Source organism: Tinamus guttatus, unplaced genomic scaffold, assembly GCF_059628265.1.
Source record: "Tinamus guttatus ecotype Peru unplaced genomic scaffold, ASM5962826v1 Tinamus_guttatus_pri_ptg000287l, whole genome shotgun sequence".
NCBI classification, from domain to species: Eukaryota; Metazoa; Chordata; class Aves; order Tinamiformes; family Tinamidae; genus Tinamus; species Tinamus guttatus.
The window spans coordinates 2,582,105-2,600,404 of NW_028288821.1; the positions used below are offsets into that span (position 1 = coordinate 2,582,105).

The following is an 18,300-nucleotide window of genomic DNA, read 5'->3' on the forward strand; positions in this document are numbered from 1 at the left end:
GACCCCGTCCCTGCCCCTGGTGGAATAGGCTTGGGGGGTTATAAGCACAGCAAACACACAGCATGAACATAGCTCCGAGGCACAGTCCCCGTGATCTGCATCGCTGAGACAGCGACAACCTCCGCCTGGCAGCAGAGCCGCATCAAATCCTTGCAGTGTTTTATTAGGCACTCCCTCTACTAATTTATTTAATTACTTTTTGACCGTGCATATGTTTTTGGTATCCACAACTGCATGGCGCAAATACACGGCCTGGAGCCATTCGGTTTGGCAGAGGATAATTCACTGCAGTTACTCAGATGTGGTATTGGGCTTTTCAGAGAAATAGCTTATTTACCTTTTGCCTTAGAAATGACTTGATCTCTGCATTTTGAAAACATGACTTTGTATTCACAGCTCTCTGTTTTGTTTTGTTTTCTCTAATAAATTGTATTCCTTAGGCAACTTGTTGCAACGCTGGAATGTCCCCATAAAACTACAGATGAGCAGACAAATGGCTAGCTCTGGTGTGCCTGGGGGCAAAGGAGATAGTTCTGTTTTGGTCCTTATTGTGGGCTTATCGACAGTAGGAGCGGGTGTCTATGTAAGTAGAAAGGTAGTTCATGGCAAGAAGCTGTGATACGTCTCTCCTGTTGAGCAATTGCTGTCTTCCAGCTAATGTAACTTAGCTTTTACCTCTGTAGCTGTTTCTTGCTTTGGAAAACTTCAAAGGGAGCTAACTGAACCTGGCTGGAAATTAACTTTTTACAATCACTTTCTACTGTAATTTCAGTTACCTTTTAGCTTTTTCCTATAAAGGTTCTTTTTTACAGTGCCTTTTTTTTTTAAAAACCCACTATTACTAACTACAACTCTGAGTTGTCTCGTATGCGCTAGCAGCCTGTAGTTGAGGGCAAATTTGATGGTTCGTGCTTTTAATACCAATGCAAACCATTGTTTGCCAAATCTCAACTTGGAATATCAAAGTTTAGCTTCTGTAAGCCCAGTACTGATGAACGTATATTAACATCCTGCTCAGAGTTTTAGAAGCAGAAAGGTTTTTGGCTAGACTTACGAAGTAATCAAATTCCCAGAAGGTGAATGCAAGAGTAGAAAATGGTACCTGGAAGTGGATAGGTCCTAAGCTTATGTGTCTTACAAATATTTCTGTTTTGAAAATCTCTGAGGATCATGTTCATCAAAAACTCCCAAAGTCCTGTTTTTATCCTAATGAAACTCTTCACATGCAGAAGGCTCCTGGGAAATAAATAGCATTTCAAAAAATGTACGTTGAGCAAAAGTCTCTTCCTAGTTCTTTTAAATAATCTTTGCTGTGCCCTGTTGTCCTTCCATAGTTTTTCCATCTGCCAGCTCCTACTGAGTTGCAGCAGCTAGAAATGTAGGCAAACTAGTCAAGAAAATGTTTTAAGATTATTTTGCAGGCTTGAGAGCAGAGGAAACTTTATTCCGTCATTCAGGCGGAGTTTCCCAGTGTGAAGAGCTTCCTTGGGAAGTGGAACCACGCTTTAATGGAGTGAATATCCACCAAAATTGGTGGGATTGAGTAACTGGCAAGGTGGCCAGGCTAAAACATCTAAGGGAAGGGCCAGAAACTATGGGTGTATGTGCCCTGTGGCTGAAAGGCTGTTTTTAACTTCGCTCCTTGGCTGCTGAAAGGCCAAGTATAAAAGCAAAATCTTGTGTTATCTGTTATAATGAACACGTTACTTAGGAAATTGGATCTTTTGTGAGAGCTCATGTTCTCACCTCTTCTTCCACCCCATGCTGGAAAGCAAATGCCACATCTGAGCCAGACCTTTTAATTCTGAATACAAAAGATGGCTTAAACAGTAAGAGGCCTTTACAGTCCGAGTGCTAAAACAGATGTGTGTTTGCTTCTGCTTGTAGCACTGGTGGGGTTTTGTTTGTATGATTTTTTTGACAAACAAGGTAACTGAAAATGCACTCCACTTTTCCCAAGGTCTATTTAATTACATGTCTTTGAGAGCATTCAATACTCTTTCCCTCTCTTCTCTCTCATTGCCTGTCTTCGCCTACAGTTCTGCAGTGTCATCACCTCAGATCCCCTTCTAGATCACTAACGTCTTCGGGTGTTCCTGGGAAAGCTGGCAGCAACCTACTGTTGTACTTAATTGTAGGAGGAACAGTCACTGGGGCAGGAGTTTATGTAAGATGCTTCAATAAATGTGTTTATTTTCTCCTGTGATTGTGTCGAGCAGACCTTCCCCTTCATAACGCCAAGTTAGCCATCTACTCTAACCAGACTACCTGTGCTCTGTGGCCTCAAAAACATCATCTAAAGGGACATTGCCAAATAATTTAAGCTTTTTGTGTATTCGTTTCCCTAAACACTCTAGTTCTCAGTAGGGGAAATTCCTTGGAAGTTGGGTTTTTTTATGTTCACTGTATCTAAAACTGAAGCAAACCCTAAAACTCATGCAGGACTGGACATCTTTGTTTTCTAATCAGCAGAGAAGCCCAAGCCACTTGACATATCTCTCCAACATCAGTAATCTTGACATACAGGAAAGGAAATAATCAACTAAATTTAAATATATTAGAGAAAAGAAAGCGTACTTACCTACATTTGTGTTCTCTTCAGAGAAGAGCATTAAAACAGCACTCTGCTATCTAGCAAAGTACATAGATCTCTGTCTTACTAGAAAGAACTTGGCATTGTCCCTTTGGAAAAATTTCTCCTGAAGTTTTGACGTTTTGCATGTATATAGTATCCATTCTTTTTTTGTAAGTGATTGTGTTTAAGTTGCTGTATGCTGCCCTTCAGGCTTGCTTTAAAAAAAACTGATGGTTCTGCTTCTTGCAAATACAACGTTCGTTTTCCTAACTTAAGTTTTATATGTTTAAGCATAAGGGTTTTACAAATGTTATATCCTAATTTTTCACAGCGCTGGTGAGTTCTTAATTTTTGGTGCTTTTAATGTTGCTTCATTTCCCTTGATAGGCTTTTGTCTGCCTCTGCTCTCTTCATGCCCTGCATTCAGCTCCTCAGGTCTCATCTGAGACTTTGTCCTATTTGTGGTGTTATGAAATGCCTGATCTTGGAGATCAGTAAAATTCAAAACATCTAGGGAGTAAAAGAGATATCAAATCCTCAAATGAATTAACTTCTGGTCAGAGTTGGAGGTCGTAACACTTTTCATTGCAATAAATGGCTTAGCGTCAGCTGCAGCATTACCTGTCTTGCCTTTAAATTTAGGAGGCTTTTCTTTTCTTCTGGAGACATTCCAGTTTTAATACTCTTTCACAATTCAAAATAAAGCAGTGGGATAAACAGTTGTATTTCAGACTGTCCTGATAGCTTTTTCCTTTTAACTTTCTTTGCATTGATCAGAAACGTAGTGCATATAAGCACATTGGATTATCAGCTGAGTGTTGCCTAAAAAAAATTGTTTGCTTCCCTTTTATTAATTGGGGAGGGAAGTAGCTCACTGTGACCTGCTTTCAGCTGCCTCATTATCTTTTGCCTCTCTATATTGCATTTTTTTCTTCGATGTTAACATGTTGATTTAAAAGAGATCCCATTATTTGTGTCTTTCTCAATTGTAGTCTCAAAATAGACAACTAAGTTTGTAGTCAAGGCTAACTAACAAAAACAAAGCAAAAAAATGACCATTTAGAGGAATCTCTTCCAGCCAAAAGCTGTTATTAAGAGCAGCCAACAGTTCCATTTCCTAAAAGCGCCACTAATGTTAGCAATGGCACCACTGCTAATGTCATGCATGCAACATCTAGCCTAGAGCAAGCTAATGAGGTCGTTTACTTGTGCTGTCCAGCTGCTCTAAGCTTCCCGAGCTGGGAGTTGCTTTTTGCCTTGAGTTTGCTTTCCTCTTCCGCGGCCATTTGCCATGGCTCAGCCTTGCAGGAAGCCTTGGCGTTTCATGACGTTTCCTTTGTTGCATGTGTTCCTCCTTGAAACAGGTCTCCAGTCCAAAGACCAAACATCTGCATGAGCTTTATGGCTTGTGGAAAGCACCCAGACAACTGAGTTTCATTACAGCACAGAGAGAGCAGATCTCTCTCCGAGGGTGTTCCTCTTGTAGCTAGATATACCTGCCTCTACGGGCACCTTTCCAGTGAGGTGTATTTTGATCTGCTGGCTTTAATTGGAAGCAGATGGCTTTCATCCAAGCAGGTTAGACAAAAGCCTGTTGGGGATAGGAGCAGAGTGCTGCCTTGATGCCGTAACGCACACGCAGTAAATACCTCCTTTTCTGCTTCCAGGTATACAAAACATTGAAAGAAAAGAAAGAGCGATTCATTAGCCGTGTCGCAACAATAACTTCACGATCCAGAGAAAGTGAATCAGCTCCTTCCGGTGAGTATTAGCCTGCAAGTTTCAGGTCTGGGTCTTCTTTTTTTCTTTAAGCTGCTAACTTGGTCACCTGAAGCAAACTGAGCAAAACAGGTGTGAAAATACAGATCAGCCTAAGTTCTGCCTTGAGAGCATTTTTGCTTCTCAGTATGTTTCATTTTATATGAATTCCCATGTTCTGCCAGCATGGAAGGTGGTGCTAGCTTTCCTTGACCTCAAACAAAACCCTATTTTACAGATGATCATAATGATAATGTAGGCGGCCCCTCGAGGCTCCCTTCTGCTTTCTAAGCATTCTGTGCTACAAGGAGAGAAGAGTTAACTCTGCTCTGGGCGCTCTGGGCATAGCTCCTACCCAATCTGGCAAAGACACTGTGATTGCAGGGGAATAGCATGATCTGCCAGTGCAGAATCCTCTGTGCTGTGCCACTTGCCTGTTCCATGCATGGAGGAAGAGTAAGGAAGGGATCTCACGCTTGGACTGCATCTGGAGAGAGGAACCAAGGCAGTTAGTGCAGCTCTTGCTGGTGTCCTTCAGGCTATATGCGGCCAATAGGCTGCCCATCAAATCTCTTCTAATGCATGGGATCCCAAGTTGCAGTGTCTGGACAGTTGAGCCAAAGGATTATGTTTCAGAATAAGAAATACTGGCTTTGGGTCCTGGAAGACATGGTATATTATGTATTTTAAAACCAACAGAAAGATTATCCTGATTGCTGATTGCAGCTGATTGCTTTCATTTGGGGAGACGGGTAAGAGCTTTGTATTGAGACTGGGGTTGGGAGAGAGGGAGCTGAGGGTTAAACAATGAAGCAGGGGTCTTAGTAAGCCCATGTTTTGGGAAGCTTTGTACCTTTATAGTGGTGAGCCCATTAATCCTCTGGTTTCCTTGAGTCATTCATGAACTGCAATTTCCTAAATGTATCCTTGTTAACTTGTGCCTAAGTCACCCGTCTTTTCTGTTTCAGATGCAGACCCTGCCTCTCAAGGCACAGCAGGTGAGGTGAAATGATCTCAAATGATCTCAATGGTAATATTTAACTGACTGTTTTATTCCTAGATTCAATTTAGCTGCATGTTGCTTAGAAACAGGATCTGCATGTAGGAGGAAATGCATTCTTGTAAAAACTCAAAAGTTGGTCTCTTGGAATATAATTAAAGAATAAATATTCCATGGCACTGTTGGAGTGCTTTTGTGAACTCCTTTACTTTCACATAGACTGTTCACTGAATGGCCAGTGCAGAGTTTTGGTCTTGCTCCCAGATGATTCATGTCCTCAAAGGTAAAGGAAAAATGAACTAGGTCAAACACTTGGCAACTCATATTTTCCAAATAATCCCGTATTTTTTCTCCAGTTTAAGTGGCACCCAGGTCATGTTCACCTCAGAACACTCTGAGGTCTTTTTGCTGGTGTTCCAAATAATCTTTTGGGTATGTCACTCCTGTTAGCAAACCATCACCTACTGTAAAACCTGAATGTTGAATCTCCAAAGCCAAACTTTTTGCCTTCCTGGGTATACTGTGTAGAGAATACCCTGATCTTATCTGAAGCTTCTGAAATTGCATGTTGAATATCAGATATGAGTTCTGCAGCTCTTTGACTTTACAGTCACTTCATGCAGCTGTGTAAATAGTAGATTGATTTATAAAATCAAGCTTTTTGGAAGCCTGGTAGAAGAGGATCACTTCTTCAGAGTGAAGTAGTGAGTCTTGAAATTTGTTAACAGGCTGTCCTGATAGTTGTATTTGATTCCTCCTTTCTTAAACTACAGAAAAGAGAATCTGTAATAGATGAGCAAAAGCCATGTGATGGTGACTGTGCTACTGGGTATTCCAAAACTCTGCAATTGCTGCTAGGCTTGTCTGTGCAGATCTAACTTAAAAAAAACATGATTTGTGGAAATCTGACACTTTGATTAATTCAGGAAGTGAAGAATCCGCATGGTTCTCCAGAAACATTTTGGGGTGGAAGGAAAGGGGTGGAGAAGATGTTTGAAGGGCAGTCTGCCAAAGTCTGCATGGGAAAGGCAGCTCATGACAAACTCTTGTTCTTTGCGGTTGGGCAGTTTTCCCTGCTGTATTTGCAGTAAACTGTCCAATCTGTCACCTGCAGCTCCAGGAGCTCGCCCTGAGGTCCCATCTCACGTTCCTTTCCTGCTAATTGGAGGAGGAACTGCTGCTTTTGCTGCTGCCCGATCCATTCGGGCTCGTGACCCTGGTGCCCGGGTAAGAGATGCCCTGTTCTAGAGCTGTGTGGATGGCTGAATACCAGTGCTTGCTTCAGAGCCTTTGTGGTGTGTTTTGACATTTTCCTGGCATTGATGAAGCTGACGTGTTTCCCGATCAATTAAAGGTGCTAATTGTGTCTGAAGATCCTGCCCTGCCCTATATGCGTCCACCCCTTTCCAAGGAACTGTGGTTTTCAGACGATCCGCACGTGACAGAGACCCTGCGATTCAAACAGTGGAATGGCAAAGAGAGGAGGTACGTGCCCCGTGTGCGTGTTGCGTTTCGTAGTAGAAGAACGGGCTGCCTTGTGGTACCTATTGGACTCCAGCGTGGAGCGTGGCCTCCCAGAGGTGTTAGCTCTCCAGGTTGAGGTGTTCAAGCAATAAGCAGCAGATTGAAAGATGTGGTAGTGCTGGTCACTGTCTAGCCAAGTGTTACTTCAAACACCAGAGTTAGCTTTGTACTAAATGCAACGTAAATCTTGCTGTAATTCCCTTAAAAATAGCATTCAACATTCAAAATCCTGTGAAATAAATTAAATTAATAGTAAAGGTAAAGATGCAGCCTCACAGTTTGTAACAGAGCTGCAGGTTCTCTGTTCAAAATCCTGTGATTCTTAGCATGATCAGCATTACTGATCTTAACCCTTGAGCTTAAACAGTGTTGGAAGACCCTAATGGTGCATTTAAAAAGGGATGAGAACTAAAATGGTAATTGCAAAATGACTAATATCACAGAAAAAGTGGAACTTGCCTGATATAGAGTTTTTTTTTCCCTTACAGTATATATTTCCAGCCTCCGTCATTCTACGTGCCTGCTTGCGATCTTCCTTTTGTAGAAAATGGAGGAGTAGCAGTTCTGCCTGGCAAGAAGGTGGGTGCAGAGCTAGTTGCTGTTCTAGCATCCTACAGCTCTTCACATAGAGCTTATAGTCTGCGCTGATTCTACACCATCATGACCAGTTTGGCTGGGGAGAATATGAAAATAATTGGGCTAAAATGCTTGGAACACTAGCTAGGTAAGAAGCAGGCATGGATGAAGTGTGAAAGCAGGAAAAGTTATCAGGGATAGCAGCGATCTGAGCGAATATGAGGAAGATGAAAGGGTAGGATTAAAGTTTGGGTTTGGGACATACCCATGTGCAGAACGTAGGAGAAAGGATGAGATACATTGGAGCTTAGCGTGGATCATTCAGAGAGATTAAGGTAAGGAGAGTCACGTGTAATGTGTAGTGGACTCTGACATGAGCAAGAGCATCATGCAGAAGCAGCAGCATAGTGAAAAGGAGTTTGGTGTGAGGCATATAATACGTTTGCTTCCTCCCTTTTCTAAATATTGCTAAAATAAGACTTCAGAGTCCTCTTGCTGCTGATCTACATTAGGTGTCTGAGCTCATTCCTTGGAGTCAGATCCTGGGAAGATCAACATGAACTATGATTGTTGCCAAGAGAAGGTGCCTGAATTCCTACTTCCAGTCTCTCTTTCTTCTCCCCACTTCCCATCTACATCCCTCCCTCCAAAATACACACTCACTTGAAGGTGGGAAAATGTTACTTCCACTTCTGCTTCTCCGCTCAATAACTTGTGCAGTTTAACTGAAGTGGCTTCCAGTACATGAAGCATGAGCTCTCCTTATTTTATTTTGCAGGTTGTGCATATGGATGTTAGAGGCAATGTAGTGAAACTCGATGATGGTACCCAAATATCCTATGACAAATGTCTAATTGCCACTGGTAAGTTTTCTGCTGTTTGTTCTCTGTCTTGTGGCAGGCCCCTGATTTTAGTGGGGTTTACCTGAGGAGGAAGCCTCTGCAATACATTTCAAACACTTTTCAGAGCAGTCACTTGAAGGGCAGTCACGCAGACAGACCAACGTGCCAGTTGTAGGTTTTACCTTCCTCACCCGCTTCTGGGACCTTCACAGTTCTGCGTGGATAAAACCCAGAAGAAAAGGGGACTTCCTCATCAGCTTGATAAAGGAACTCCTGTACAGCACAGCCTCTTGAGAACCTGCTTGTAGTAGTGGCAAGCAGAACAACCAGGGTTTGCCTAGGCAAAATACTGCTGCAGTGTGTAGCTTCAGTGCTCTGTCTCACTGTGTTTAAACTGGAGCTTAGTGTCTCCAATCAGTGCAGCAAGGTATAATATTAGATTTTGTGCCCCACAGTGATTTGCAGGGTTACCCAGTGATCTCTCCCTGGTCTTTCCTGATCAGATCATTCTTACATGATCTTTCATGGAAAAAACTCCGAGAGCATATTTTATCAGTAGGAGGGGCTGAGTCCAGATGCAGTGTTTGGCTACATTGTCTGATGGCCAGTGACAATTAATCGTGGTGTCATTAATCGCGCTCTTACTATCCTTAGGTGGTTCCCCAAGGAATCTACCTGCAATTGAAAGAGCAGGAAAAGATGTACAACAAAAGCTGACGCTGTTCCGCAAGGTAATATGTGGGTGCTGCTGGGCCTGGGGTGAGCTTGAAGAAATCGCTACAGCAACTTGTTAGCTCTTCTCCTTTCAATCCAGGACATCATTGCCTTGGCAGCAGTGTCCTTCAGCCAATAAGCAGGAGTGCTTTTTTTTTTTTTTTTTTTTTTTCCTTCCTTTTCCACAGGCAACACTACTTTCCCCATTGCCAAAGGGCCAAAAGCTGTAACAGTGTGTGATTTTTAGTTTCCCTTCTGTATGGCTTTCCTGCCTCTTCCAAGCCTTTTAAAAGCAAGAAAAATGTAAGCTCTTTCAGCTTCCACAACTGCAAGTCAGTTTGGACAGTTAATTTGCCTTCTGGACCATGAGCACTCACTGGAAGCTAACCTAGTGCCCTAGCTTGATGCCACTCCTGTGGTTAAATGTCTGTCTCAGTTCAGCAGTGCATGGGCCACACGTTGGACTTCATCCCGTGACGGGACAGAGGTTGCCCTCACTCTCTGAAACTTTGCCAGAGTGTGAAGCTGAGTGTGCATTTTAGCTCTTGGATTAGCTTAGGTAGTTTTCTGATGAACTAATATCCATTTCTTCTTCATGGTCTTTATGGTCTTTCAAGGCACCTTCCATCCTATGCCTTGGAGGAAAATCAAGGAAAGGCATGGAAGGTAGTCAATGGACTTTTCGTTTTCACTGTTGACAATCTGAGTTTTTTTTGACTTGAGGGTGTTTGGAACAGACATGCAACCTTCTTAGTCAAGTTCAGTGAATGAATCAAGAATAAGGAAGCCATGTGGGAACTTCCTGCTCTGCTGACCTTTCCCTAGGATCCAGTAGAGATGGTTGGCTCAGCTGGGGGTGGGAAGAGATAGGTGATGTGAACTGTGGCGTCCTTGAAGTACTGTTAAGTAAGCTCATGTCTAGTAACTTCATTTTAATTTGCTCTTGACAGTTAGGGGAAAATGCAGGAATCTGGATTTGCTTTGAATCTTCCTAGTTCAAAATGATAAAACAAGTCTGCATCTTCAGGCAATAACTGAATAATGAAACTAAAGAAACTTGCACAGACACTAGGAAGCCAGAGGAATCACTGGAGGAGAGAGAAACACTTTTCCCTTTATGACTTTGGGAAAGCATTGCTCCTCTTTCAAAGGAAAAAAAAATAGTGAAATTCATTTTTGGCTGCCACTGCTGCCCAAGTATATCTGAAAAGGGAATAAATCTTCTTTCAGATTGAGGACTTCAGGAATCTGGAGAAGATATCAAGAGAGGTGAAGTCCATCACAATTATTGGTGGTGGTTTTCTTGGCAGTGAGCTGGCCTGCGCTCTGGGAAGAAGAGGTAAGTTTGGACCCACAGGCAGTTTGCCTTCAGCCTGGCCCCTTGGCAGAAGCAACAGACATCGAATGCAAGCAGCTCGACATTATAAACTTCCTTTTCATTCCCCCACTGCTGAGTTTTTGCACAGATTTGCAGTTTGCCTGAAATAACCTTAATGCACATGCCATTTGTTGGCTATATGGCCTGGCCTGGATTTCAGTTTTCTCTCTCATTAGCTGTCAGGCAGCACCTGACCCCAGAGATTTTTTGGAAGTTGGGCTCTCTGGAAGCTCTGCAGGCCAGTGCATGTTGCAAAGTCATTCCACCCTGTGAAGAAAGTTATATTTGCTCTGTCAATACTAAAGCCACTCTGAAACTAGTATTTCAAAGAGGCTGTGAACAACTGGAAACTTATTCTCAAGTGCCTGCAGCTTTTTGAATTTCTGCAGATTTCCAAGAAGGGAAGTTGTCTCCATAATGCTAATCATCTTGCATCACAACTACGTGTTACCCTAGAGTTTGCAGGCATGCTGTGGCTAATTACTTTGTGACTCCTAAGTAAAATCTAGAACTCCCAATTTTTGAAAAATTTATTCAGGCTCCTTGCCTAAAGCAAACTAAAGCATCTGCTCGTGTTCTGAAATCTGCGCTGCTGCTCTTTGTCCGTGATACAGGAAGCCTGTCCTTTGCTTCCCTTTCAGCACGAACCAGAGGCCTGGAGGTGGTTCAGCTGTTTCCAGAGAACGGCAACATGGGCAAGGTCTTGCCTGAATACCTGAGCAACTGGACCACAGAGAAAGTCAGAAGAGGTGAAGCTGCTCCTCAGTCCTCCTCCTCTGCGAGTGCTGGAGCAGTGCTGTTGAAGCCAGCAGCTGTCGCGCAGGCCCTTCTTTTGAAGTTTTGTCAGCAAAAAAATGGGTCCCTTGCAAGGCGGCCCAAGTGCAAAACAGAACTAGTCACAGCTCAAGCTTGTCCATGGGCAATTTAGGTTGCACAGAGCAGTTCTCAGCAGTTTCCCTGGAAAGGTCAAGCCAAATGTGCACAGTGGTCTGGTGAGATTATCCCTCTGGTCGGCCGCACGCACAATAATCCCTACTGCCTCACAGCTCTCAAGCTACTTCAACAAACCCTGTAATCTGGAACCAAAGTCGTGTAAAACTTCTGCCTGGCCTCCTCTTCCGAGTTGCTTTAGCCTCATTTTTTCATCTTCTAGCCCAATCCACTCAGCCTAGATTCATTTGAAGAGGATTGCAGAGCCCCATTCCTTAAGCATGCACCTTTGCCAAACAAATTGCTGTAGTGTTTAGCTCAAAGTCAGTAAATTCTGAGATACAGCAAAGGGAAAAAAGGAGTATTTAGTGCAGAATAAATTTCTGTGCATTGCTAAGTGGAGTTGGGGATAGGAGGAGGGGGAATAGAGCTGGTGCAGAGGTTTAAGGCCCAGTAACTTGCTGGGAGTGAGTTTTCTTTCCATTCTGGAAGGCTCCTTCATAGGACTCCTGGGTCTGGCTGTGACAGCTGTTGGGTATTCCTCGTGCTCAAGGAACCAGGCTTTGGGCCAATCCAATCTTGTGGATTTGACCATATAATTATGAGATATGTATTTTGTGTGTCATTTCCATAACACTCTCCAACTTGTTAGCTGAGTTTCTTTCTCTTTGTGCTTTACTCAACACTGTATTGCCACAGGCAGCAAAAATAAGGTGGTTTTCGCATGGTTCCAAGTCTGTCCACTGATTTGCCTGCATCTGTATGTGAACCACAGGCACCAGCTGAAATCTGTTTACCCTTGAGCAAGCAGTTACGTCCTGTTTTTGTTTCCAGAGGGTGTTAATGTCATGCCTAACGCAGTGGTGAAGTCTGTCTCTGTCAGCGGCAAGCGGCTGGTGATTAAACTGAAGGATGGCCGAAAGGTAAATGTAAAAGCAAGGAGAGGGTGGAGCAGGGGCACTGAGAGAGACAATTAAAATAAAAATTCTAAATTCCCAAACAGGTGGAGACTGATCACATTGTGGCTGCAGTAGGGCTCGAGCCTAATGTGGAATTAGCCAAGTCTGCTGGCCTGGAGGTGGACTCTGACTTCGGTGGGTTCAGGGTGAACGCTGAGCTGCAGGCGCGCTCCAATATCTGGGTGGTGAGTATCTCTGAGACGGAGACTCTCAGGAGACAGGATCATCTGCCTGGTTACACTGATGTACAGCTGAATACCCAGATTTATTGGGTGCTGATGTGTGTCGATTAGGCAAACGGGGACAAAATATTGAGTCGTGGGAGCAGTCGTAGTGCAGATCCCGCTGGTGCCGTGGAGCCCATTCATGCAGCGCAGCAGAGTGTGTTGCTGTGGCGACGCCTGTGCACGTTTCTGGGTATTTATGCCCTCTAAAAGGCGTTGGGGCTGTCTAAAGATAGCGCAGATCATTCTATTGCATAAGAGTCCCTTTGGTGGGAGTCAAGACTTTGCTACTTCTGGAACAAACATACCTACTCCTGTCTTGGTTTTCAAAAGACTATGAGAAATGCTGAGAGTATGGGAGCTGCATAGCCTGGGCAGGGGGAAAAAGCAGAATTTATGAGGAAAAACTCTTCATTTTTCCGCTCCATTTTCCTCATTCCGATGCCCTTCATGTTTGTGTGTTAATTTGAACCTTCTGTGTCTATGTTCAGTCCTCACTGACTGCCTTTTTCTTTAAGGCAGGGGATGCTGCCTGCTTCTATGATATCAAGCTAGGCAGGAGACGTGTGGAGCACCACGATCATGCCGTTGTAAGTGGAAGACTAGCTGGAGAAAACATGACAGGAGCTGCAAAGCCCTACTGGCATCAGTCCATGTTCTGGTAATGCTGATTTCCTCTTCTGGCATTTCTCATTTGGCCAGGTTGCAAGGGCTATGACAAGATGCACCTTTTAAAGGTTTCTGTTTCCTGAGTGCACTGAAATACCTCTGCAAATAGCTTCACGGCTCTTGTTCCCAGAAGCTCAGGGAACAAGAGGATATTTAAGCTTTAATACACTTTAATCCAAGAGTTTAAAAACATTTGGAAGTGTTTTTCTTTTCTGCATATCCCAGTTATTCCCCAAGCGTGTCGCGTTCAGCAAAGCAAGCAGCAGGAAAGAGCAGCCACTCAGCTTTTTCTGAATCCTTAACAAAAAATCTGTTAATTCAAGATGGGTCAGAAATCTAAAGCCAGCAGGAGTTTAAATATGGGGAAAGGTGTTTCTACTTTTCAAAAAAAAACTCAGAAATTCTAATTTATGGCTTGCCATCCTTTATCTGAACGCTCAATCAACACACCCAGGAAGGTGTTGTTGCTTCACTATTAAACCTCTGGAGGAAAAAAAACAAAACAAACAAAAAAAAAAAAACACAGAAGTATCCATCTTAATTGTGTTTTTTCTTCATGCTACTCTGACCGCAATATAGGTGCAAACAGTTGGAGGGCCATGAGTTAAGTCTCGTGTTCTGTTGACAGGTGTTAACTCTGGAGGTTTGCCAGCCCCCACCAAGTGAGACTTCCTCCTGTCCTAAAAAGCTGGCAGAGAGCAGCAACTCCTCGTACTTTATTTTTCTTGCTGTTCAGAATCACTCCTGGGCTCTGACTTATTTACTGCTGGGTGCCTAATCTGGTTAGTTGGCACGTTACTGGCGTTTGTGTCAGTCTGCCCAGTGTGTGTTTGAGATTCTGGCCAGGAGGCTAGCAGTGTCTATGTAGAGATAGCCAGAATGTTTTCTATGATGCAACATGGCTGGGAATACCTTTGATTTAATTTCTGGACCTCAAACCATGGCTGCATTGACTCCTAAAAACACCCCAGTTCATATCCAACAAGGTCCAGTACAAGGAGGTGTTGAAAGAATGTTCCTTTTTCTTTAATCCTCTTTATATGCAGTCTCTGAAATGTCTTAATTATCATGGCTGCAAAGTCTACTGAGCAGTGCCAGAAGTTCGGTCGAGGGTTTTTATTTGGACCTGGAGGAAGATTTGCTGCTACCCTAGCTCTGTCTCCAAATCATATGGTACTAAGCAAGCAAAAGATTTTCACAGAAATCCCCATTGCTCACACTTGAGTCTTGAGAATCAGGCATGTAGTTTGCTGGAGTGGCGAGATACGTGCGGATATTGCAAGCTGTCCAGCACCCTGCAAAGAAGTAGGCCCCAAGTGTTTCAAGCTTTTGTTCCTTGACTGTTTTGCTCCAAAACTGATGGCCTTAGACTGTGTCATGATACCCCATTCCAGTGGCAGACTGTTGAGAAAATAAGGTTATTAGTTAGGTGAATCTTTGCAGTGCTGCGCTTAGGTCAGCACGGAAATGCTATTGAAAGATACCTGTTTCCTGTGTTTTTTTTTTCCTGTGATTTTGGATGGCCATGATAAATAAGGTAGGAACTGTGCTTTGAGTAGGGAGGATGAAGATAACAGGAAAAAGCATATGATTTTTTTCATGTCATCTCTGTGCAGGAAATTACAATGACATGAGTTTAACTTTAAGAAATAAGGACTCTTCTACTTCAGATCTTGTCACTATTTTCCTGCAGTAATTTTTTAGCTATGTAATTGGAGTTCCTTAATGATTTCCTACTTGGAAACAGCTTCAACTCTAGCTTATGTTGCTTGCACTGAATTAAACCATGGTTTCAAGGCTGGAGCTTATATATCTTTGCGGAGAGCAGGTTCATAACTACAAGTTACTTTCCAGGTTTGTGTTGCCAAAGTAAGTGCATGTTTAGACCTGCGTTGTACAGATGCAAAATAAAATACAGGGGTTTTTGAAGAGACACCAACATCTGGTAGTTGAACCACATCTCCTAAGGACAATGAAGAAATTCACAGCATGGAGGAGGCAGCCTTTACTTCCCTGACATTTAGCTCTGTACATATCTAATAATTTTCTTCAAAGGAAGGCACAGGGAATGCACCAGACCAGAACATTTGCCCTGGCCTGGTACTTCTGAAGATCTCACGTGCAGCTAAGCTGACACTATTTGGGGTTTAATAATGTTAATTATATGATATAATATGATTAATATATGCAATCATATAATAGCATATAATTAGTAAGAACATATTATTATATACTATTATTATTATTAATACAAATATATATGTGTTTATTCATTTGTGAATGTGTGTACACACACACACACACACATATATATATATATATATATTCTTAAACATTCCCACTCTGGAGACAACTAGAGCTTCCTGTAGGGACCTACATTGTCATGGTTGGATTTAAATTTCCGTACTAATGTGTGCAGAAGAGGTGCTTTCACTTAGTCTGTGTGCCAAGTCCTTACCTACCACTGTATTTTGTTTTTCCGCTCGTTCTTAGGAGTGATTTGGGTCCCGACGTGGGGTATGAAGCCATTGGCCTTGTCGACAGCAGTCTGCCTACAGTAGGAGTGTTTGCTAAAGCAACAGCAAAAGACACACCAAAATCTGCAACAGAGCAATCAGGTAGGAGGGATGGAGTCCTCCTTGGGAGCTGCCTGGGTGCACGGAGGGCTCTGCATCTCGCAGGTCGTGGCTGCCTGGTTTTAGACTTTGGTCTTAGAGCAGAGCATTAGGAGACTCTAGTGTGGGCACTTCTCATTCTTCTAGGCTAAGCTCCAGAGGCTATTTTTGATCTTAAAAATTGATTAAAACATGATATTTCCCCAATCAGGCACCACGTAACTTATTTCAAAATAAACATTCTTTTTTTTTCTTTTGTTAATTGAGTGGAGCATGATTTCCTGTATAGCAGTAGTACTCCTTAAATGACTGATCTCTGCACCAACTGTTTTCTGTAGGTGTAAGCTTATTTACTTTGTATAATGCACATATATATGTGTGTGAGAGTGTGTGTACATGTGCTCTGTGTTTTGCATTAGCATTACACGGAAGGTGGGTATTACCAGAAATGCACTTGGTGCTGTGGCTGGTTCTGGGCTCCCCAGCACAAGAGGGACAAGTGAGTCCTGCTGAGGACTGCTAAGATGGTTAAGGGACTAGAGCATCTCTCATATGAAGAAGGGCTGAGGACTGGAGAAGACTGAGCAGGGATCATATACACATGTGATCCCATATACACATATAAATACCTGGGGAGAGCTTGCCCAGCAAATGGGGTCAGACTCTTTCCAGTGGTGTCCAGTGACAGGCTGAGAGGCAAAAGGCACAAATGGAAGCGCAGGAAGCTCCATGTGAACATAGGGAAACACTTTTTTACTGTGAGCCCTGGAACAGGATCCCCAGAGATGTTACAGAGTCTCCATCCTTGGGACATATTAAAAATCCTCCAGAAAGGGTCCTGAGCAATGTGTTGCAGGTGACCCTGCTTGAGCAAAGGAGTAGAACTACCTGATGTCCCGAGGTCCCCTCCAATCTCAACTATTCTGTGATTTGTGTGTGTATGTGATGCTGTCAGCTCAAAATGGCACCTCACAGTCTCTTACAGAAGTCTGCTTTGTAGCTATCTTCCATCACAGGCAGATAGTTTTGTCACTGTTTTCTTCTGCACTGACTGTTTGAAATCAAGTCTCTCCTCTATCTTTGCATTAGGGACGGGTATACGATCAGAAAGTGAAACAGAAGCAGAAGCCTCAGAAGTAGCAGTTTCTTCGAGTTCTTCACCAACACCTCAAGTTCCAAAGCAAGGAGAAGATTATGGCAAAGGTGTCATTTTCTACCTCAGGGATAAAGTTGTGGTAGGAATTGTGCTATGGAACATCTTCAACAGGATGCCCATTGCTCGAAAGGTCAGTGGAGGACCAGTCTGCTGCAGGCTGGGTTTGTGGCCTTTGGCTGGCTTATCTAAAGGCTTCATGAGCCTTTATTTATGGGGGAAAAAAAGTCAGTCTACCCATTTCAAATGAGAATAAATTCACGCAGATGCTTTGGAGCAGAGCTGTGCAGCCTCCAAGGGCAACCATGTCTCAGGTGGATTACGGGAGATGTCCTTGTGCTTTTGTGGCTGTTCTATTCCGAGTTGTCACAGAACAGCTTGTATCAGGCTTACACCTCATCCCTTCCCTTGCGCAGCAGAAGTTCCTGACCTGTAATAAGTACAGGCAAGAATCACAAAAGACTGAGCATCAGAGTGAATTGTCCTATTTTGTGCTGCTTTGTCTAATGTACAAATGTCAAAATTGGTCATATGCATAGACATATGTGCCATCCTGGACGCACAGCCATAAAAGGGGCCTTGAATAGCCACTTCAGTCTGTCTCTTCTCCCCAAAGCTAGGATTAGTTATACTTGTATCACTTTTTTTTTTAAAAAAAAAAAAAAAAAAAAAAAAAAACATCTTCAGAAGTCAATTAAAATATGAGTGCTCTCACATTCTGCCTAGGGGATCTGTTCCAAAATGAATTCTTCTTAATGCTGGAAGTTCTGTTGGTCCTTCAACTGTCAGCACATCGTTTGGGAGAGCACGTGCACAGTCTATTTGTTACATGTGCAGGCTTTAACGTATCTTCCTCCCTTCTTTCAGATCATCAAAGATGGGGAGGAACATGCTGATCTCAATGAAGTCGCTAAGCTGTTCAACATCCATGAAGACTAAACTCCAGACTGGGATCACTGCACTAGGAGTGAACGGGGCAGCTGGCTGTGTACACCCCTTGCTCCGCATCCTTGTGAATATTTCCACTCACCTAGAAGTCTAACGTTTGCACCAATAAAATCAGTTTCTTCTAAGTTAAATGCCTTTGCTAACTTTTTTCTGCACCTCACGGCATTTGGGCAGGGCTGTCCTTTTTTCTCCCTTGCATCAGCAGCAGAGAAGCCTGCAGAGCTGCAGCCTGTTTTCTTGCAGCACTTCCAGGCCCCTGAGCTGTAGTCCTGCTGACTGGTTGGATGGGGGGTTGCATTTGTGGCAGTTTTGGAAGGAGTTGAAACTGTTGACAGCTACAAGCAAAAGGACTGTGCCTCATTTTTGACATTTGAGAGGGTCTTTGGCACCAACCAGGGTGTGAGAGATGCCTGGACCCTGAAGAAGGGATGTGTT

At 43.2% G+C, this 18,300-nt stretch overlaps 1 protein-coding gene across 2 annotated transcripts; it reads left to right on the forward strand.

Moving 5' to 3' along the window:
• Positions 1-319: 319 nt before the first annotated feature.
• Positions 320-17,990, forward strand: AIFM1 (apoptosis inducing factor mitochondria associated 1). 2 transcript variants are annotated; one of them, XM_010225668.2, is made up of 16 exons: positions 320-583; positions 4,243-4,336; positions 5,302-5,331; positions 6,448-6,560; positions 6,688-6,818; positions 7,346-7,436; positions 8,212-8,296; positions 8,930-9,006; positions 10,220-10,328; positions 11,009-11,116; positions 12,132-12,220; positions 12,301-12,441; positions 12,999-13,141; positions 15,643-15,767; positions 16,854-17,050; positions 17,785-17,990. In XM_010225668.2, exons 1-16 carry the CDS (start codon positions 482-484, stop codon positions 17,854-17,856), a joined length of 1,707 nt encoding a protein of 568 aa, XP_010223970.2. In that variant the 5' UTR covers positions 320-481; the 3' UTR covers positions 17,857-17,990. The 2 variants fall into 2 exon arrangements, with proteins under 2 accessions (XP_010223970.2, XP_088383580.1); XM_088527454.1 differs by lacking the exon at positions 5,302-5,331 and having other exon boundaries at positions 4,243-4,340; positions 6,422-6,560.
• Positions 17,991-18,300: the final 310 nt, after the last annotated feature.

What these genes read in the sequence shown, in the direction of transcription:
- AIFM1 (XM_088527454.1), top strand. Translation starts at nt 482, where the DNA reads ATGAGCAGACAAATGGCTAGCTCTGGTGTGCCTGGGGGCAAAGGAGAT. An exon ending in CAGTAGGAGCGGGTGTCTAT is followed by an intron (nt 584 to 4,242) that starts GTAAGTAGAAAG and finishes TTCTGCTTCCAG; the next exon opens with GTATACAAAACATTGAAAGA. An exon ending in CAAATGTCTAATTGCCACTG is followed by an intron (nt 8,297 to 8,929) that starts GTAAGTTTTCTG and finishes TACTATCCTTAG; the next exon opens with GTGGTTCCCCAAGGAATCTA.